This window comes from Mustelus asterias, chromosome 5 (assembly GCF_964213995.1).
Source record: "Mustelus asterias chromosome 5, sMusAst1.hap1.1, whole genome shotgun sequence".
Lineage (NCBI taxonomy): Eukaryota > Metazoa > Chordata > Chondrichthyes > Carcharhiniformes > Triakidae > Mustelus > Mustelus asterias.
The window spans coordinates 55,178,693-55,201,675 of record NC_135805.1 but is presented as its reverse complement, the minus strand read 5'-3'; the positions used below and the strand labels follow the sequence as shown (position 1 = coordinate 55,201,675).

At 41.3% G+C, this 22,983-nt stretch overlaps 1 protein-coding gene across 4 annotated transcripts in view; it reads left to right on the top strand.

Moving 5' to 3' along the window:
- snap91a (synaptosome associated protein 91a) overlaps positions 1-22,983 on the top strand; it is a 195,346-nt gene that overhangs the window by 162,640 nt on the left and 9,723 nt on the right. For 2 of the 4 annotated variants that reach the window (XM_078212609.1, XM_078212607.1), the window contains exons 14-18: positions 3,593-3,718; positions 6,234-6,365; positions 8,131-8,161; positions 10,925-11,039; positions 11,984-12,007. In XM_078212609.1, the coding sequence (XP_078068735.1) occupies positions 3,593-3,718; positions 6,234-6,365; positions 8,131-8,161; positions 10,925-11,039; positions 11,984-12,007 (428 nt within the window). Of the gene's footprint in view, positions 1-2,396; positions 2,481-3,047; positions 3,132-3,592; positions 3,719-6,218; positions 6,366-8,130; positions 8,162-10,924; positions 11,040-11,983; positions 12,008-22,983 lie in introns of all 4 variants that reach the window. The other 2 variants (XM_078212610.1, XM_078212608.1) reach the window with 2 other exon arrangements.

Here is a 22,983-nt window from a genome sequence, read left to right as displayed (position 1 = left end):
CTTTTGGGCCCTGATGCAAAGCGAGTATGGAGAATCCCTAACCGGTTTGTAGGGAGGATGGATCCACGGTACAAAAATGATGTATTTTGAATTAAATTGGCAACTATGTTGACAGAAGCTGGAAGGTGGCGTAGGAGGCAAATAGAAGATGAGGGTAGTCTTTCTTAACATCAGGAGTTATGTATAATTGTGCTTATGTGGAAGAGCATGATCCTCACACCGTACATCTAAAATGAAAATGTGTCAATCCCCCAGTCTCGTGTACTTGACTTTCGTGTAGCCAACCTATTTTGCCACTAGTTGTCTTTAGATTTTCAGTTCTTAAAATCAAGAACCTAAATAATTGTGAATGTACTTCACTTGAAATTCTTTGAAATAATAATAATAGAAAATGCATCTAAAAATAATGGGGCTAATGTTTTAGCTGTGGATTTTTGCCATACTGGAAGAGAAGGACGCATCTGAGCGAGGCAAGAAGAGAATAATAGAAGTTGAAAAGTGTTTGTTGCCTCCTGTCACAGAAATTAATGGGTCCAATCTCAAGGGAAAAAAAAGTTGGCAAGAGATGAAATCTAATGAGTGATTATACAAAGGTGAGATAATTAAAAGACACAAAGGGTGTGAAAAGATGCATGGCAAATGACAAACTTAGGTTAACATTGCAAATCCACTATCTCTGAAATAAAGCAAAGAGATTCTTGAAATACACAGATGATCTGTTAACACCCAAAAAGAAAGTGATCTAACTTTTTCCAACCTCCCATCCACCCTTACACACCCACTATCTCCCTCCCCTTCCCAAACAATGAACTGCCCTTAAGGTTTTCACAGAAAATGATACTCTGGGTCTCTCCTGCTTCTCCCACCCGTCAGTGAGTGAAACATGCACCCTGTGCTCGGAAAATTAGTGCATGAAGTTGTTGCAGTCAATGTTTAGACCAAAGGGCTAAGATGCTGTTCATGTAGTTTGCATTGAACCTGATTGCAACAGTGGAGGTCAGAATGATGTGGGAAGGTGAGTTTATGTAGTCATGGGAATATTAAGATCACACTTTGAGCCCGAATGTAAGTTTCTGCAAAAAAGAATGCTCAGCTGTTTTGTTGTTTCTTTCTCCCCTACACTTTGCAGAATACAATATAAGCAACGACTGCACTGTTTGGAAGAAATGTATGTGAATCAATGTCCCCTATGAACAGCCTGTTTAGGGCCCTGGGCTGCATTGTAGGATGAGATGAATGAGCAGGTGTTCCATCTGCTCTATGTTTGCATTAGAAGGTGACGAGGACTGCAGTTGAAAGTTAGGATGGTGGATTGATGAACAAGGATAGTAAGTGGGAAAGAGGGAAGAAATACTGGATGGTAGGATTGTTCTTTTTGAAGAAAAATGATAGTGAATGTAAAGACTAATTAAGTAGAAGGCAAAACCAGTAAGAGGACCTGGTCGGTCTTATCATGAGACAAGGGGAAGGTAAAGAAAATGAGACCCCTGCTGAGGAAGGAAATGTGGCGCTGAAAGTGAGTTTTGGTAGATACTTGATCAGGTATGAGGGGGGATATAGAAAGCAATGAAGGTGAACAAAGTGAAAGGCAAATGGAGAGAAGAGAAAAACTTCTTCAATATGGGTGTTCATAGAAGAGGTGTATTAGCTGATTAAACACTTAACAGAAAAATAAAATGCTGCTGATGTTGGAAATCTGAAATAGAAACAGAAAATGCTGGAATCATTTAGTCTGGCAGCATTTGTGGAGAAACTTTTTCAGATTGTGACCTTAATGTTAGCAATGTAATAGTTTTTAAAGAGATGAATTGGAGGAGGATGATAAAAAAATCAAAATGGGGAGGTCTGTAAAACTGAAAGTAATGCTGGAGATGTCAAATCACCCAAACATCAACCTGTGTTTTTCGGACGCTGGTGGGCACTTTCGGGAAATAAACTTGCAGGGTTCCGGGGATTAAACTGGGGAATTTGCAGCCTTTTTAAAAATTATAAAACTTAAATATTTTAGTATAACAAACTCCACAGATTTAGATTTTCATGTAGGTAAGGATGTGCCAGCTGTTAATGAATTTATTTATATTCTCAACCATCTTATTTGTGAAGTTTCATCACCAAGAGCTAAAGGAGTGGAGGAGTGAGTAAATTTTGTTGTCTTCGTTCGTGGCTTTTGTACGTGTCATGGAGCCTTGTGGATCTCACATAATTTAACTCAATTTTCACAATTTGTCACGTTGCAAAGCCTAACAGATCTTAGTATTCCAACTTATCTGACTACATGAATGCTTTATCTTTTGAGTCGCGTGCTTTGCTTTAATCGTCATTCTGATTGCGAGAAATCTTTGCACTTTGTGTACTTGTTACTTACTTATTTTCCTTTGTATCGCTGCCTGCTACAGTTGATGCATTTGTAGCACCACCACCTACAATCAGTGCCTCTCCTGCTAAGTCAGAATCATCAGCAGTAATTGATCTGTTTGGTGGTGGGTATACCTCTTCAGATTTCTTCTCCAGTTAAATAGTCATTCAGTACCGTACAAGACTTTCTGTTGTCTAAAACTGAAGTGACAGAATACAGTGAAGGGCAGTAGTGCTGTTCAAAATAACCATTGAATAGAAATGTATTGAAAAGTAAAATTGTAGAACACGTTTCTCCCTACGTAGTCATTGTTCATGGTCAGAATCTACTGTAGTAACAATTAAAATGGTTAGTGTGCTGATTTAAGGCATGTTTCTTATACATAGCAACAACTGTGGAATTTGTTACTGAAATATACTTCAATATTTTAAATGTGAATCTTGTTGCAAGTGTATCTAAATGAACTAAATTTTGTAAATGTCAAATTAGCGTGATAAAATGTTTGAAAAAACTGCAGATATCCTCATGATTTGAGGTTGAATTTATAAATAGTGTGTCCATTACTGAGCTTGATTCCCTCGTATTTCAGTCGGAGGTCATGTGTAACATATTCTGATTGTGGAAACCAGTTGGTCTAAGTTTGGTGCTTTTCTTCTCCTTTTTGTGCGGCATTTTTGGATCACAATACTAGATGCTTTTGGCACCTCTGCTCCTGAGTCTCAGCCTGCCACTCAGGCTGTTTCCAGTTCATCTGCTTCATCGGACTTACTAGCTGGTAACTGACTTTTCTTAATTGCGGCAGGGGAGGGAGAAAACAAAATACTTGAAAAATATTCCTTCACCTTGGGAGCATCAGTGCATATATTTGTGTAAATGACTTGTCAGAATACTTTTAGTAATGCCTGTTTTCCTTGATTTGAAGCTTGCTTATAACACTTGTAATTTTGTTAAGATCTTATTTCATGATGATTTACTTCATTCAGTTAAGTGTAATTGAGACAAGTAGAACTTTGTCTTGTCTCTGTATAATGTAACTAATTAGGATTGTATTCGCTCCACCTTATCCACAGTGCTAATTTTTAGGACTGTCCAAAATGGTGTTCTCTTCTGCTGTTCACAAGAATGCTTCCTAAAGGAGGTATAAGCATTCCCAACATCATCATTCTTGAACTAAAGGAACATGAAAGATTTGGCATTGCTTTCTTAAAAAAAATAACATTTGTCTGTTTCTCTTAGGCTTTGGAAATGCATTTATGACACCAACAGCCACAACGATGCCTGCAGTCCAGAATAACGTTTTGCAGCCTGACTTTGAATCAGCTTTTGGTTTGACAGCCACAAGTAACACTTTTGATTCATCAGGTAAGGAAAAGAAAACAGTTTATTTTTGAAGAAGTTGAAGAGAAAAAGCACTTGAAAATTTACCATTTTTGACAACTTCAGTAAATGAAAATAAAGTAAACTGACTACTTTTAGAATTTTTAAAGAATGTAAATACACATCCTATCGGTTCAGCAAATCTCCCAAGAAAAATAGGAATCCTATTTTAAATCTTCATCCACCATTTGAGGTAACTTTTAATTGCTGAGAAGAAAGAAGATCTTTGGCACCAGTGGGTCACAAACTACATATTTGAATATTCATGAGGGAATATTTTACTCCAGGACTTAAAGTTCTAAATGTATTTTTATTTTAATTCTCAATGCTTGCAATTAATTTCGTATTCAAAATCAGGAAGTATTAGATAATGTGAAACCGGTCAATGATTTCATTTCTTCAGTATTTTGAGTGCTATGGGATTTTTGTACAATTTTAAGGAATGTTATAATTAACCAGAAAATTTGACTTCTTCCAAAGCACCCTTGTATAAATTAGTGTTCTATCAGTGCAAAATTAATTTAGAAGGTAAATGCCAATTTAACTTCTGGCCGTTTTGTTTGGCAAAGCTGTATGAATACTTGGGTGAGTTCTTGCAGATTCCATTTGTAACAATTGCAGTTATGTAGTGAAAGGCTTTTTTCCTGTAAGCATATTATGCAACATTTGCCAGGCTGCATTGTTGCTTAACTCACATTGTTATGCATGATTTGCTTTCACTGCTAAAAAGAACAAACTTAAATTCCAACTACTGTTGTTCATTTGAGTCAAAGCTTTCAGGTCTTAATGGTGCTATCATATTTTATTTCTCTCCCATTTCATGCCATCATCGTTGGCACCTTGTTTGGTCCGATTTCATTCTTGGTGAGTTTTTGCCTTAATTGTGTCTTGGCTTAATTTATATGTCGAAATAAGCTTGTTGCAGTACACTATTTTTTAACAAACTGATAAATTGCACTTCTTGTAAACTACTTTTCTAAATTCAAATTAACATACAATTTCAAACCAATGCCAGACTATCTTTTACATTGCTTTTAGAACACACCAAATGTATTTTACCTCGAGTTCAAAGTAGTCGGGACATGCATTATGATTTTGAAACACCATCCCTTCAGGGAGAGATGTTTTGATTAATATATCTATTTTATACTTGGATGTAGTTATACAGTGGTTTCAAAAGATACAAAGGATTATATAGAGTCATAGAGGTTTACAACATGGAAACAGGCCCTTCAGCCCAACACGTCCATGCCGCCCCTTTTTTAACCCCTAAGCTAGTCCCAATTGCCCGCATTTGGCCCAAATCCCTCTATACCCATCTTGCCCATGTAACTGTCTAAACGCTTTCTAAAAGACAAAATTGTACCTGCCTCTATTTCTACCTCTAGCAACTTGTTCCAGACACTCACCACCCTCTGTGTGAAAAAATTGCCCCTCTGGACACTTTTGTATATCTCTCCTCTCACCTTAAACCTATGCCCTCTGGTTTTAGAAGTGTGGCCTTACCAATGTCTTGTACAACTTCAACAAGACATCCCAACTCCTGTATTCAGTGTTCTGACCAATGAAACCAAGCATGCCGAATGCCTTCTTCACCACTCTGTCCACCTGTGACTCCACTTTCAAGGAGCTATGAACATGTACCCCTGGATCTCTTTGTTCTATAACTCTCCCAAGTGCCCTACCATTAACTGAGTAAGTCCTGCCCTGGTTCGAACTACCAAAATACCTCACCTCGCATTTATCTAAATTAAACCCCATCGGCCATTCGTCAGTCCACTGGCCCAATTGATCAAGATCCTGTTGCAATTCTAGATGACTTTCTTCACTGTCCACTATGCCACCAATTGTGGTGTCATCTGCAAACTTAATCTTGGTGTTCCACAGGGTTTGATGTTGGGACCCCTGCTGTTTGTTTTATGTATTAACGATTTGGACTTGAACATGTGGGGGGGGGGGGGCATGATTGGGAAATCTGCAGACGACACACGTTCTTGAGTCGGTTGTTACGTGACCTCTGACTTGTGCATCTGTTTCTGATCTCCCTCAGTTTTTCCCTCTCTCTAAATTTTGCATTCTCCCACATTTCTGGCATCTGATTTGTGTCCACTTTTGTGAAAACAGAAACAAAGTATGTATTCAATTGCTGGGCCATTTCTTTGTCCCCTATTATACATTCCCCCGTTTCTGTCTGTAGGGGATCTCTTTCCCTTCACGTATCTATAGAACTCTTAGACCGGATAGATGCAGGGAAGATGTTCGGGGAGTCCAGAACCAGGGGTCACAGTCTGAGGATTCAGGATAGACCATATAGTGTAGAGTCATTTTTATATCCACGATTTGGTTTGCTACAAAATCTTAACATTCAGATCAACTTAAAGGATTATTTGTATGTCTGTGGTGGTTTTTAAAAAATCACATTGAAATAAACTGTTTACTTAGATCTCCACTCCTTTACATTAATCCTTTCTTTTGGTTGTCAAAGTTTTCGATGGATTAGGTGATCTCCTTATGCCCACCATGGCATCACAGAATCAAGCAATACTTTCAGGAATGCCAACAGCAGGTGGAACACAACCAATGAAAGCCCTGGGGAGTGATCTCGATTCTTCACTTGCAAACCTCGTAGGAAGTAAGTTGATCAGCTGTTTTAGAATATCTTGTGCAAAATTTCTGTCAGCACTTCTGTACCTTATACAATCCAACTAGTTTTCATAGTTCATACTTTCTAGTTGCTATGAAGAATAAACATATTAACTGTTGGTAGAGATCAGAATCTGAAAATGTTCGTTAAATTACGTTGTGTTCAAAGGACAGTTGAAAACAGCCAAGCAGAGCAAAGATATGAGAGTAAATTCAGAGTTTTCTAATTATTAAATACTTTTCAAATAAGTTTCTGTGTACTACAAATCGGTATATAGCAATCGATATGCAATAATTCAGGAAGATTTGGATGGAGTAGGTTATTGGGCAGAGAAGTGACAGATACCATTCGTCAATTTGTTTTCATGTTGTGAGATTAGATGGATATGACAATGTTGTGTATATGCATCTTCAAAAGGTGTTTAATAAAGAGCAACATAACAAACGCAGCAGAATTGAAGTCCATTGGGTTGAAGAAAGGTTTGCATTTATGTAGTGCTTTTCAGAACTAGTGGATAGCTTGAAGTGCTTTTTGGCCAATTACGTACTTTTGGAGGTGTAACCACTGTTATAATGTATAAAATGTTGCAGTTAATTATTATCCAAACTCCCGCATACAGTAATATGATAATGACAAAGACAGCTAATCTGTTTTGTAATATTGACTAGGATGCCAGGGATAACTGCCCTGCTTCTCTTCGCAATAGTGCCATCAGGTTGAAGAGACAGTGGCCATTGGATATAGATTTAGCTAGGAAACAAAGCAGTAATGGCTTGTTTCAGGCTGGGAGCAAGTGTACTTGGTGGCCCCTAGGACTGTTCTGGGTATTACAGTCCTTTTTTGATTAATACTGATGACTAACATTTTGGTATGTGAAGCATAATTACAAATTTTGCAAATTACACAAAACTTGGAAATGTTTTAAATATCGGAAGATTGGAGCAAACACCTGAATGACATCTTTTGAAACTTAGTGCAGAAAAATATGAAATTTGCCATTTGGAAGGATGATGAGGTACGAAATAAACTAAATGGTACAGGTACAGCAAGTTGTAATGATCTGGAATGAAAAAGGATGCTGGAAGCAGATTCAATTTAACATTCAAAAAGGAAATGGGTGTATACTTAACAAGAAATTGCAGGTCAATTGGACAATGAATGGGGAAGTGGCACCCTAATTAGCTCTTTATTTAACAATTTCCAATGGCCCACGGGTCGATAACCAGAGAGCACAGATTTAAGTTGATTGGCAAAAGAAGCAGGGCAACTTGAGGAAAAACTTTTGAACACTGGTTAGAATTTGGAACACATTGCCTGAGGTTAGTGGAATCAGATTCAGTAGTAGCTTTTAAATTATGTAAATACTTCAAGGAGAACATTTGCAGGGATATTGATGGGGGAGGGGGGGGCAACAAACTGGGGAGTAAAATGAACTGCATTGTCCTTCAGAAGAGCCAACTTGGACTTAATGGGTCAAATGGCCTCTTGTGCTCTGTTTTCTTATGCTGAGAATTTTCTACGTCTCAGTCTCATGATGTGCACTTGGGTTGCTGTGTGGCTGTGTTTCTTTGAGGGAATGTGAATAATCGCCCTCACTTCCTGGTTCCATTGATTTGTTGTATATATATTTACAACGCTATATGCAAATGTGTGAGATCTACTGATTTTGTCTCCAATTAGCAATACTGCATAAAATATTGGTAATTTAGTGTCTGGTTAGTCTTACATTTCTCCTTTTTTTTTCTGTTTGTAGACCTGGGTATTTCTCCCGCTCCAGGAAAAAAGTAAGTTATGTTATGGTATTAGTTTAATTTGAGGTTTTCTCTGTCTGAAACATTTATTTTCATAATTCGTTTATAATGTATATTTTTACAAGCACACCAATTTGAGGGCTCCCACGGGAGGCAGACCACCCGCCCCAATCGCTAGCCTCCGTCCAGCCCCAACCGATCCCCCATGCAGAGGGACCCCCACTGATCGCCCCCTAAGCCCTGCCCAGTGCCTGGTAGGTAGTGGTAAGGTGCCCCCTGGGCATAAGCACTTGGCCCCTTGGGGGGCCAGGGGCTCATGCTCGGGGCACCACACACCCACCACCTGACCCCTGGGGATGGGCCCTATTGCCCCCCCCCCCCCCCCCCCCTCACTCCAGCGAGGTCTCCCACTAGTTCCCCAAAAGTGCAGAGCTACTCTAAACCCCGCCAGAGTGAAATATTCGTGGTGGGGTGGGAGATGCTATCGGGCCCGGAGAATTCAGTCCCGGGCCCAAAAATAATCACATTTAAATTACATTATAAATAGATTAAAATAACTTCCTGGTCTTCCCACCGGTTTCTAGTGTGGTCTCAATCGCGCCTGCTCTCCAGTGGTGGGAGACGCGTATGCATTGGGAACGCATGCGCAAATCACGTGAAATGGCCGACACGTGTGTCTCCTGACCCAACGTGCCAGAAAATTAGCACATCGCAATGGACGAATCGGGCCCAATGTTTCTGCCCTGTTAGTATATTTGGATCTGAAATGTGTGACATGGGGCATGAACCAAGGTATCTCCACCTTGGTCCTTCATGTGGTGGGGGGAGCAACTGATGGATGATTGCTTAAGTCACTTTTACTGTCTGTCCATAAAAGTGAAAATGCATTCATTTATGGTGTATTTCTTGAATAATAGAATGGCTGGATATCCACTTGGCTGTGTCCTTGGAGAATTATCAACTCTCCTGCAAAAGAAATGCATCCGTGTGGAAGCAGGGTTATATAAACTTTTTGCCATCCAGAATGAGATGGCAACTACATGAATTTTTTCATGTCTAGTGGCACAGTAGTTGGCATTGCTGCCTCACTGCACCAGGGACCCGGGTTCAATTCCGGCTTTGGGTGACTGTGTGGCGTTTGCATTTTCTCCCTACATTTGCGTGCATTTTCTCCCACAGTACAAGGGTTAGGTAGATTTGCTATGCTAAATTGGCCCTTAGTTTCCCAAGATGTATAGGTTAGGGGAATTAGCAGGGTAAATATGTGGAGTTTCAGGGATAGGGCTTGGGTTGAATGCTCGGTTAGAGAGTTGGTGCAGACTTGATGGGCTGAATGGCCTCCTTCTGCACTGTAGGGATTTTGTTCTATTCTAGTGGTATTCGCAACTAATTTTACATTTACACTGCTAACATTTCAGCAAAAAATCATTTGTTCCAGTTTGAAATTGCTGTTTGTTGAAATTGTAATGAAAGCATTGTGGCAATTTTGATTTAAATAGTTTATACGATCTGTCTGCACCTTAATGTGGCTGTCAGATTTTCTTTTGTGGGCTGGAGGACTATACCTATTATTGAAAATTTAATCCCTTTTTTAAACCCATCAAATAGATTTTATGCCTGTAAAATTTGTGAAATAGATGTTCTGTAATATTTCTAACATTTGCAATGATATATTGTATTTGCAAAATTGAATAGGTTCTCGAGTTTGTTTGAAATTTAGTATGCAGTTTGTTACATTTGATAAACAAGATGAAACTAATTTATTAACCGAGTTTTAAAGATAGAATAAATCATTGCATACAAATGATCATGCCTTTAAAGAGGATCTTAATTTTTAATTTAATCTTTCACAGGAGTGTTGCTGACAAGGCCAACAATATTGTCCATCTCTAATTGTCCTTGGGAATTCAAACTGCTGTAGCCCACTTGGTGTAGGTACACCAACAATGCTGTTAGGAAAGATTTCCAGGATTTTAGTGACAGTGAAGGAAGGGTGATATCGTTTCATGTCAGGATTTTGTGTGACTTGGAGGGGAACTTGCAGGTGGTTGTGTTCCTATGCATTTGTTGCCCTTGTCCTTCTAGGTGGTAGAAGTTGTGTATTTGGAAGGTGCTGTCGACGGAGGCTTGACAAGTTGGTGCAGTGCAGCTGTAGATGATAGACACTGCTGCAACTGTGCATCAGTAGTGAAGGGTATGAATGAGGGAGTGGGCTGCTTTGTCCAAGATGATGTTGAGCTTCTTGTGTTTTTGAATTGCACTCACCCAGACAAGTGGAGAGTATTCCATCAAGTGCTTGACTGATGCCTTATCGATGATCGACAAGATATGGGGAGTCAGAAGATTAGCTACTTGTTGCAGAATTTCCAACCTCTGACCTGTTCTTACAGTCCCACAGTATTTATATGTCTGGTCCAGTTCAGTTTCTGATCAGTGGTAACCGCAGAATGATGATGATGGGGTTCATTCATGATAATGCCATTGAATGTCAAGGGAAGGTGGTTGGATTGTCTCTTGTTGGAGATGGTCATTATCTGACACTTGAGGGGGAAGTAACATTCGCACCACATCAGCCAAAGCCTGAATATTGTTGAAGTCTTGCTGCATATGGGCATGGACTGCTTCAGTATCTGAGGAGTCATGAATGATACTGAACATGTAATCATCAGCGAACATCCACACTTTTGACCTTGAATGGAGGGAAAGTTATTGAAGGAGCTGAAGATGTTTGGGCCAAAGACATTATCCTGACTAAGTGTATTTTTAACCAACTTTTAACATTTCCTGTAATTATAGGAGTGACCTTCAATGGAATGCCTCTGAAAGGAAGTTGACAGGAGGAGCAAACTGGCAGCCTAAGGTTGCTCCCACTACAGCTTGGCCAGCAGGCTGTCCACCCAGCAATCAAATGGTACTGTCATATTTCTGTTTTACTTAAAGATCTTTACTGTTTTACAAAGGTGTTGATACAACACAGTGTGTGATCCCAATGAACTTTTCAATGGGTGGGCTTTACAAATGTCACTTTTTCCTGTTAGTAGTGCAACTAAATAATACATGATCAACTTGTTGGCAATTCAGTATCACCACTCAGTAAATCTGCATATCCAATTTTAATGTTTTTATTGCACCATCATTCACGCTTAAAGCACTCCCTGTTTAGCTTTCTTTAGCAGAATTATCCAGCCATGAAGGTAGATAGGTCACCTATGTAGAATTTTCTGCAGTTGTCACTCTAACCAGCCTTTTGAAGAAGCGCAACTGCATATCAGTGCAACTCACCTGAAAACATTCTGCCTCTCAGAATAGGAGTGACATTTTCGTGATAGTGTTGCAGTGAGTATTGATTCCAGAAACATTAACTGCAGTGATTCTATTTATACCCAATGCATTTTGTGCACAGGGTTGCTGTTCTGATCTGGAATAATCCTCAGTACGACTGCTTGAAGTGATCCTCTGGCAGCACTGGCTTAAATTCCAAATGATTTGATGGAAATATGCTGAAATATATTAAAATTGTTCAGGGTTGAGGCACAATCTGCTTCCTTCCAGAAACTTAATGAAATAATTTATTGAAATTTGTCATTTGGGGCACTGCAATAAGGTCAATAAGATTGACTTTTAGGGTGCTTGTTAGGATTCTATCTTCATTATTATGTTTGTTGTTTTTCTGCTGCTGTGATGTTGAATTGCTTCATGAGCATAATTCAAATGTTCAGAATCAAGCAATTTAATATGAGAATTGTTGGTGACATTTTCAAATGCAGCTTTTATTATCGCATTTATATTGTGCATCAGTTGTTAGCAATCAACCGTTGAAAGTAATTTGTATTTGACTACAATTTTCCTTAACAGAATGGTTGGCCAATCCCAGGTTATGTAAGTGAGACCTATTTTACGCTATGGCCTTTGACAGCATTACTAACCATTTTCTGAGCAGCATTCCTTGGCAATAAAGACTCTGCAAGAAGTACTAATCTTTCAATTTTAACTGCATGATTACTGAGAACACTCCTGTGCACCAAAATTGGTGATTGGCAGATTGAGGCAAAGGTTGCAACTCAGAAGGAGGAGATGGAGGAGGAGGCAAGAAGTGGAACCAAGATCAACTGTACAAGACAATTCAACCTTAAGCTGGCTGTATGCTGTCCAAGAGTACCATATCTGTGTTTATGAAAACTTCATTTCAGTAATTCTTAAAAACAATCTCAAAGCTTAGCAAGACTTAACACTTCATGAGATCTGTCTTCTACTATCTCAACATTTCTATTTTCATTGCCTGAAGTATTAGACAAAACTTTTTTTAATAAATTTGTTTCTAGTCACAATTGAGGAACATTTTGACTCTCCTAACATGCCCTTTTATCCATTTTGTTACTATTTTTAGATTGTCAGAATACAAACGAATATATAAATTAGGAGCAGGAGTAGGCTACTCCACCCTTCGAGCCTAATCTGCCATTCAATAAGGTCATGGCTGATCTGATTGCAACCTCAACCCCACATTCCCGCCAATCCTGATAACCTTTCACCCCTTTATTAATCATGAATCTACCTAGCTCGGTACTAAAATATTCAAAGACTTTGCTTCCATTACCTTTTGGAAAAACTGAGTTCCAAAGACTCAAGCCTATAAAATTCTTCTCATCTTCTTTTAAATGAGCGAACTCTTATTTTTAAATCGTGACCTCTAGTTCTAGTCTCTCCCAGAAGAACAATCTCTCCATATTCACCCTGTCAAGACCCCTCAGGATCTTGTATATTTCAGTCAAGTCTGAGGGACTGGTGCAGGGAGCAGGGATTCAGGTTCCTGGACCATTGGGACCTCTTTAGGGGCAGGGGTGATCTGTATACAAAAAACGGGTGGAACTTGAATCACACGGGGACCAATATCCTGGCCGGTAGGTTGGCTAAGGTTGCTGGGGAGAATTTAAACTAGATAGGTTGGGGGGAGGGGAGCTAGAAGAGTTGACTAGGATCAAGGAACTAATTGATGGGGTGGAGGATGCAGGGGTAAGGGGAATTACAAAATTAATGGTAGAGGAGAGGGTGCAAGTGAATGAAGGCGGTAATTTAGATAAGGGAGTAGAGGGAGAGGGTGTTCGCGACTCATCAAAGCGGGTCCAGATAAAAGCTGGAATAAGGACACTTTGCCTGAATGCACGAAGCATTCGGAACAAGGTAAATGAGTTGATGGTGCAAATCAGCACGAGTGGGTACGATCTAGTGGCCATTACAGAAACGTGGCTGAAAGGTGACCAGGACTGGGAGATGAATATCCAGGGGTATCAGGCGTTTAGGAAGAATAGACAGGAAGGAAAAGGTGGTGGGGTCGCGCTATTAATAAGAGATAATATCAGGGTAGTACTGAGGGATGACATAGGCTCTGAGGAACAAAACGTGGAATCATTATGGGTAGAGATGAGGAATAGTAGAGGGAGAAAGACACTAGTAGGTGTGGTATATAGGCCCCCAAATAATAATGTTGAGGTAGGGAGGGCTATAAACAAGCAGATAAGGGATGCGTGTAAAAACGGAACGGCAATAATCATGGGGGACTTCAACATGCACATTGACTGGCAGACTCAAGTCGGTAAGGGTGGAATGGAGGAAGAGTTCTTAGAATGCTGTCGGGATAGTTTCCTTGAACAGCATGTTACGGAACCGACGAGGGAATGAGCTATTTTGGATCTGGTATTGTGTAACGAGGTAGGTAGAATTAAGGATCCTATTGTGAAGGACCCTCTTGGGTCTAGTGACCACAATATGGTCGAATTTCTGATTCAGATGGAAGAGGAGAAAGTTTGGTCCCAAACCAGTGTCCTCTGTTTGAACAGAGGGAAATATGATAGGATGAGGGATGAATTGGCTAAGGTAGACTGGGAGAGCAGGCTGGCAGGTAGGATAGCTGAGGAACAGTGGAGGATTTTTAAGGAGATCCTTTTCAGTTCTCAGCAAAAATATATTCCAGCAAAAAACAAGGATTGTAAGAAAAGGGAGAACCAGCCGTGGATAACAAAGGAAATAAAGGAGAGTATTAAAATAAAAACAGCTGCGTACAGAGTGGCCAAAAATAGTGGAGAAACAAGTGATTGGGAAAAATTTAAGAAACAACAAAGAGAGACTAAGAAAGCGATAAAGAAAGGAAGGATAGACTATGAAGCTAGGCTAGCAATTAATATAAAAAATGATAGTAAAAGTTTTTATAAATATATAAAAAGGAATAGAGTGGCTAGAGTGAATGTTGGACCCTTGGAGGACGAGAGGGGGGAGTTAATAGTGGGAAATGAGGATATGGCTGAGTCTTTAAATAAGTTTTTTGTGTCGGTCTTCACGGTGGAGGACACAAATAGTTTGCCAAATATTAACGATAGAGGGTTGGCAGCAGGAGAAATACTTAATACAATTAATGTTACCAGAGAGGCAGTGCTGGGTAGACTAATGGGACTGAAGGTGGACAAGTCCCCGGGTCCGGATGGAATGCATCCCAGGGTATTGAAAGAAATGTCAGAGGTAATAGTGGAAGCGTTAGTGATTATTTATCAAAACTCGTTGCATTCTGGGGTAGTGCCGGTTGATTGGAAAACGGCTAATGTTACGCCGCTGTTTAAAAAAGGAAGGAGACAAAAGGCGGGTAACTATAGGCCGGTCAGCTTAACGTCTGTAGTAGGGAAAATGCTGGAATCCATTATTAAAGAGGAGATAGCAGGGCATCTGGATAGAAATGGTTTGATCAATCAGACGCAGCATGGATTCATGAGGGGAAAGTCGTGCTTGACGAACATGTTGGATTTTTATGAAGATGTGACTAGGGCGGTTGATGGAGGAGAACCGGTGGATGCGGTGTTTTTGGATTTCCAAAAGGCGTTTGATAAGGTGCCCCATAAAAGGCTGCTGAAGAAGATTAGGGCACACGGAGTTGGGGGTAGTGTGTTAAAGTGGATTGGGGACTGGCTATCCGACAGGAAGCAAAGAGTCGGAATAAATGGGTGTTTTTCCGGTTGGAGGAAGGTAACTAGTGGCGTGCCGCAGGGATCGGTACTCGGGCCGCAACTATTTACCATTTATATAGATGATCTGGAGGAGGGGACGGAGTGTAGGGTAACGAAGTTTGCAGACGACACAAAGATAAGTGGAAAAGTGAATCGTGTGGAGGACGTAGAAGATCTGCAGAGAGATTTGGACAGGCTGAGTGAGTGGGCGAGGATATGGCAAATGGAGTATAACGTTGAGAAATGCGAGGTTATACACTTTGGAGGAAATAATAACAAATGGGATTACTATCTCAATGGAAACAAATTAAAACATGCTACCGTGCAAAGGGACCTGGGGGTCCTTGTGCATGAGACGCAAAAGCCCAGTCTGCAGGTACAACAGGTGATCAAGAAGGCAAATGGGATGTTGGCCTATATTGTGAAGGGGATAGAATATAAAAGCAGGGATGTCTTGATGCACCTGTACAGGGCATTGGTGAGGCCGCAGCTGGAATACTGTGTGCAGTATTGGTCCCCTTATATGAGGAAGGATATATTGGCATTGGAGGGAGTGCAGAGAAGGTTCACCAGGTTGATACCGGAGATGAGGGGTTTGGATTATGAGGAGAGGCTGAGGAGATTGGATTTGTACTCGTTGGAGTTTAGAAGGATGAGGGGGGATCTTATGGAGACTTGTAAGATAATGCGGGGGCTGGATAGGGTGGAGGCGGAGAGATTCTTTCCACTTAGTAAGGAAGTTAAAACTAGAGGACACAGCCTCAAAATAAAGGGGGGTCGGTTTAAGACAGAGTTGAGGAGGAACTTCTTCTCCCAGAGGGTGGTGAATCTCTGGAATTCTCTGCCCACTGAGGTGGTGGAGGCTACCTCGCTGAATATGTTTAAAGCGCGGATGGATGGATTCCTGATCGGTAAGGGAATTAAGGGTTATGGGGATCAGGCGGGTAAGTGGTACTGATCCACGTCAGATCAGCCATGATCTTATTGAATGGCGGGGCAGGCTCGAGGGGCTAGATGGCCTACTCCTGCTCCTATTTCTTATGTTCTTAAGTCACCTCTTGCTCTTCTAAACTCCAGTGAATACTAGCCTAAACTTTTCCACCTTCCCTCCGAAGACAACCCGCCCTTTCCCAGTATCAGTCCAGTAAACCTTCTCTGAACTGCTTCTAACGCATTTACATTTTTCCTTAAGTGAGACCAATAATGTACAAAGTACTCCATGTGCCATTGCCTTGGGCAACCGGAGCATAACCTCCCTGCTTTTGTAATTCCCTCAATAAATGATGACACATTAAATTTCCTAATTATTTGCTATACTTCCATACTAGCCTTTTGTGATTCATGCACTAGGACACCCTCTGAATCTCCCAGCTCTGCAATCCCTTCCCACTACTACTTGCCAAAATGGACAATCGAATTTTCCTACATTATATTCCATTTTTCAGATCTTTGCCCACTCACCCAACCTATCTATGTCCCTTTGTAGCCTCCTTATATCCTCGTCACAATTTGTTTTCCCTACGTATCTGTGTCATCAGCAAATTTCACAACCATACCTTCGGTGTCTGCATCCAATTCATTTATATACATTGTAAAATGTTGAGGCCTCAGCACTGATCCTTGTAGCATACTACTCATTACATCTCGCCAACCAGAGAAACCCCATTTTTGTTTTCTGTTTGCTAGCCAATCTTCTAGCCATGCCAATATGTTACCCCTACTACACAATCAACTTTAATTTTCTGCAAAACCTTTGATGTGGCACCTTATTGAATGAATTCTGGAAATCTAAGTACAGTACGTCCACTGGTTCCCTTTACCCACAGTACATGTGACTCCTTCAAAGAATTCTCATAACGTGATTTAACAGTGTTTCCCTTTCACAAAACTTTGTCTGATTGCCTTGAATTTTCCTAGCGGTGTGACCACCACCTGGTACAAAATATCCAGGTAATACTCACCTTTCCTGATGTGTCGCAGTATCAGCAGCTCGGTCTCCAGCTCAATGACTCTGAGCCAAAGCTCTTTAAGCCACAGACACTTACTGTATATGTGCTTGTCCTGGATCTCTCAGGTGTCCAGGAGCTCCCACAGGCTGCAGTATGGCACAGTCACCTGTCCTGCCATACGTAAAACTACAACTTAGTGCTTTAATAATTACTCAATTGATTCAATTACTTAGTTTCTTTATATAAATCTTATCACACATTCCTGTACTATTTTAAACCTTGGGAATAGAATAGACCCTGACTCACCAAATGGCTCACTCCTTCGCCTGTATTAGAGCAAGAACCAATTGCTACAGGGTGAAACATTTAGAAAAGCAAAGACCCCCCCCCCGGCCTCCATTGAGGTTGCATTCCAGTGCAAATGCAAAATTGAGTGAATTTGTTTGCCTGCCTCTCGCATTCATGGTTGATATAAACCAAATATGTTATAGTGTGGATTATGTCCATGGTTTAAAGATTCACTATTCAATAGAAGATGCCACACAATCATCATCTTAATTATACCCGTGCTTGTCTTTGGATACCAAACAATAACTGATGTGATTTTTTTTCCACCCAATTTCTGTTTACCAAAAATAAGTTAATCCCATAACCATTCATTTGAGTTACTCCTTTCTCATCCTTTGGCATCTTAGGACATCCAAGTCTAAACAAATGAGGAATTCAGTTGGATGCTTTGCTCCATAATAAAAATGTAGCAAATTGGGCTGAAATATTAATAATCAGGTTATGCTCTAATCTTGAATTTTGCGCAGCTCTTTGTTAATCTGTTACGAAATGTTTATATTTTGCAACCTGAGATGTGCTCAATTCTCTATTCAGCTATCTATCAAACCCTTTTGATAAGACCCTGCTTATTCCTTTCCAAAAAATACAACATTGGATTATTTGCATTCTAACCAGGAATTTATTTGCCATCCTTCAAGATTCACTCATCTTACCAGCTGTGTAACTTCCACATTTTGCTCCCTTTCCATTGATTCTGTTTTTCAGAAAGCCTTCCTTAATTTGTTATCCTTTTACAGTGCTTTACCATTTCAAAAGCATTAACATTTTGTTCCGTATTCCCTTTTTTTTTCCCCAAAAGTTTCATGCAGAATCTCCTAGCATTTAGAACATGGCCTTTCTGAAGAAAAAGCATTGATTTTTCTTTTTTAAAAAAAGAATTTGCCACCTTTTTAGTCATTGACGGGTGTGGGTGTCGCTAGCTAGGCCAGAGAAATGAATGCGTGGCTCAAACACTGGTGTAGAAGTGGGTTCCAGTTCATGGGGCACTGGCATGAGTATTAGGGAAAGTGGGATCTGTACCATTTGGGACGGTCTACACCTGAACTGTGCTGGGGGGTGGTGGTTCTAGCAAGCCACATAGTTAAGGAAATGGAGAGGATTTTAAACTAAATAGTGGGGCAGGGGATCAAATTTGAGAAGATGTAATAAGCCAAGGAGTACAGGACAAGGTGGGAGAAAGTACTGACCTAGGAAATGAAAGACAGAGAATGCAACTCCACAGATAAGGCTAGATGCTACAAAAAATAACGGAAGGACACAGTAAAGCCTCTTTATCTGAATGCACATAGAATTTGAAACGAGAGATGAACTATAGAATGGCTATAGAATGTTAAGGATTGAGACTTGAATATTGAAGGGTGCGTGACATTTAGGAAGGACAGGAAGTTAGGAAGAAGTGGAAGGGTGGTTCTGCTAATTAATTATCATATTAGGACATTAGAGAGAGATGACCCAAGATCAGAAAACCAGGATGTTGAAGCAATTTGGGTTGAGATCAGAAATGATAAAGGCAAGAAGACACTTTTGGAATGGTGTACAGGTCCCCTAATTGTAACTACATGATAGGACAGAATATAAAGGAAGCGGTAATAGGAGGTCATCAGACAGGTTTTGAACCTTGTAGATGGTACACACTGTTGTCATGGTTAGTTAATTGGTGGAGGGAGTGAATGTTTGTGGAAGGGTAGCAATCAGACAGGCTGCTTTGTTCTGGATGGTGTCCAGCTTTGAGTGTTGTTGGAGCTGCACTCATCCAGGCAAGTGGAGAGTACTCCATCACGCTCCTGACTTTTAGCAGCAAATTGAGACCTCCTGCCCAAAATATTGTCTATAGCGGATTACAGAATGTACAGAGGTCATATAGAAATGGATTAAGATGGAATATGAGAATACCTGAACCGTTAATTGCGGATGTGGTTCCTATGGATTGTGGATGTGGTTCCTATTTTCAAGAAGGAGAATAGGGATAGCCCAGGAAATTACCGACTGGTGAGTCTAACCTCAGTGGTTGGTAAGCTGATGGAGAAGATCCTGAGGGACAAGATTTATGAGCATTTAGAGAGGTTTAGTATGCTCAAGAATACTCAGCATAGCTTTGTCAAAGGCAGATTGCGCCTTACGAGCCTGGTGGAGTTCTTCGAAAATGTGACTAAACACATTGACGAAGGGAAAGCGGTAGATGTGGTTTATATGGATTTTAGCAAGGCGTTCGATAAGGTCCCCCATGCAAGGCTTCTAGAAAAAGTGAGGGGGCATTGGATCCAAGGGGCTGCTGCCCTGTGGATCCAGAATTGGCTTGCCCAAAGGAGGCAGAGTGTGTGTATAGATGGGTCTTTTTCTAAATGGAGGTCGGTCACCAGTGGTGTGCCCCAGGGATCTGTTCTGGGACCCTTGCTGTTTGTCATTTTCATAAATGACCTGGATGAGGAAGTGGAGGGATGGGTTGGTAAGTTTGCCGACGACGTGAAGGTTGGTGGGGTTGTGGATAGTCTGGAGGGATGTCAGAAGTTACAGAGGGACATAGATAGGATGCAAGACTGGGCGGAGAAGTGGCAGATGGACTTCAACCCAGATAAATGCGTAGTGGTCCATTTTGGCAGGTCAAATGGGATGAAGGAGTACAATATAAAGGGAAAGACTCTTCGTACTGTGGAGGATCAGAAGGACCTTGGGATCCGGGTCCATAGGACTCTAAAATCGGCCTCGCAGGTGGAGGAGGTGGTTAAGAAGGCGTATGGTGTGCTGGCCTTTATCAATCGAGGGATTGAGTTTAGGAGTCCGGGGATAATGATACAGCTATATAAGACCCTCGTCAGACCCCATTTGGAGTACTGTGCTCAGTTCCGGTCGCCTCACTATAGGAAGGATGTGGAAAAGATTGAAAGGGTGCAGAGGAGATTTACAAGGATGTTGCCTGGATTGAGTGGCATGCCTTATGAGGATAGGCTGAGGGAGCTTGGTCTTTTCTCCTTGGAGAGACGTAGGATGAGAGGAGACCTAATAGAGGTATATAAGATGTTGAGGGGCATAGATCGGGTGGACTCTGAGGCTTTTTCCCAGGGTGGAAATGGCTGCTATGAGAGGACACAGGTTTAAGGTGCTGGGGGGTAGGTACAGGGGAAATGTTAGGGGGAAGTTTTTCACACACGGTGGTGGGCGAGTGGAATCGGCTGCAGTCAGTGGTGGTGGAGGCAAACTCAATAGGGTCTTTTAAGAGACTCCTGGATGAGTACATGGGACTTAATAGGATGGAGGGTTATAGGTAGGCCTAGAAGGTAGGGATATTTTCGGCACAACTTGTGGGGCCGAAGGGCCTGTTTTGTGCTGTAGCTTTCTATGTTTCTATGTTAACATGAAAAGGAACCCAAAAGTATTTTCTTAGAAATATAAATAGTTAATGGACAGTGAAATGAAGAGTGGGACTGGTTAAAGACCAAAAACCTGGGACTTCGATGTTGTGGCTATTTCAGAGACATGGATAGAGCAGGGGCAGGAATGGATGCTGCAGGTCCCGGGGTTCAAATGTTTTAGTCGAAGTAGGGAAGGAGGTAGAAGAGGGGGAGGGGTAGCATTATTGGTCAGAGATTGTATCACAGTGTCAGAGAGGAGGTTTGATGAGGACTTATCTGTTGAGGTAGTATGGGCGGAGATTAGAAATAGGAGAGGAGAGGTCACCCTGTTGGGAGTCTTTTATAGACCTCCTAAAAGTTCTAGAGAGGTTGAGGAAAGGATTGCGGAGTCAATCCTGCTTAGGAGTGAAAGTAATAGGGCAATTGTTATGGGGGATTTTAACTTGACTAATATTGACTGGAATTGTTATAGCTCTAGCTCGTTAGAGGGGTCAGTTTTTGTTCAAAGCGTGCAGGAAGGTTTTTTGACTCAGTATGTAGACAGGCCAACTAGAGGTGAGGCTATATTGGATCTGGTGCTGGGAAATGAGCCAGACCAGGTGCTAGACTTGGAAGTTGGTGTGCATTTTGGTGATAGTGACCACAATTCGGTTACGTTCACCTTAGTGATGGAAAGGGATAGGCATGAACCTCGGGCCAGTGGTTTTAGCTGGGGGAAGGGTAATTATGAGGCTATTAGGAGAGAATTAGGAAACATAGGTTGGACTAGGAGATTACAGGGACTGGGAACGTCCGACATGTGGAGTTTTTTCAAGGAGCAGCTACTGCGAGTCTGTGATAGGTATGTCCCTGTCAGGCAAGGAGGAATTGGTAGGGCTAGGGAACCGTGGTGCACCAAAAAAGTTTCTTTGTTGGTTAAAAAGAAAAAGGAGGCTTATGTTCGGATGAGACGTGAGCACTCGGGTAGTGCACTAGAAAGCTTTAGATTGGCTAAGAGGGAGTTGAAGAGCGAGCTTAGAAGGGCTAAAAGGGGACATGAGAAGACTTTGGCGGATAGGGTTAAAGAGAATCCTAAGGCGTTCTATAGGTATGTCAAGAACAGAAGGTTGGTTAGGGCAAGTTTAGGGCCAGTTATAGATGGCAGAGGGAAGTTATGTGTGGAACCGGAGGAGATTGGTGAAGCATTGAACCAATATTTCTCTTCGGTGTTCACGCAAGGGGACATGAATATAGCTGAGGAGGACACTGGGTTGCAGGGGAGTAGAATAGACAGTATTACAGTTGATAAGGAGGATGTGCAGGATATTCTGGAGGGTCTGAAAATAGATAAATCCCCTGGTCCGGATGGGATTTATCCAAGGATTCTCTGGGAGGCAAGAGAAGTGATTGCAGAGCGTCTGGCTCTGATCTTCAGGTCGTCGTTGGCCTCAGGTATAGTACCAGAAGATTGGAGGTTAGCGAATGTTGTCCCATTGTTTAAGAAGGGGAACAGAGACTTCCCCGGGAATTATAGACCGGTGAGTCTCACTTCTGTTGTCGGCAAGATGTTGGAAAAAATTATAAGGGATAGGATTTATAGTTATTTGGAGAGTAATGAATTGATAGGTGATAGTCAGCATGGTTTTGTGGCAGGTAGGTCGTGCCTTACTAACCTTATTGAGTTTTTTGAGAAAGTGACCAAGGAGGTGGATGGGGGCAAGGCAGTGGACGTGGTATATATGGATTTTAGTAAGGCGTTTGATAAGGTTCACCATGGTAGGCTTCTGCAGAAAATGCAGATGTATGGGATTGGGGGTGATCTAGGAAATTGGATCAGGAATTGGCTAGCGGATAGGAAACAGAGGGTGGTGGTTGATAGTAAATATTCATCATGGAGTGCGGTTACAAGTGGTGTACCTCAGGGATCTGTTTTGGGGCCACTGCTGTTTGTAATATTTATTAATGATCTGGATGAGGGTATAGTTGGGTGGATTAGCAAATTTGCTGATGACACCAAAGTCGGTGGTGTGGTAGACAGTGAGGAAGGGTGTCGTAGTTTGCAGGAAGACTTAGACAGGTTGCAAAGTTGGGCCGAGAGGTGGCGGATGGAGTTTAATGCGGAGAAGTGTGAGGTAATTCACTTTGGTAGGAATAACAGATGTGTTGAGTATAGGGCTAACGGGAGGACTTTGAATAGTGTGGAGGAGCAGAGGGATCTAGGTGTATGTGTGCATAGA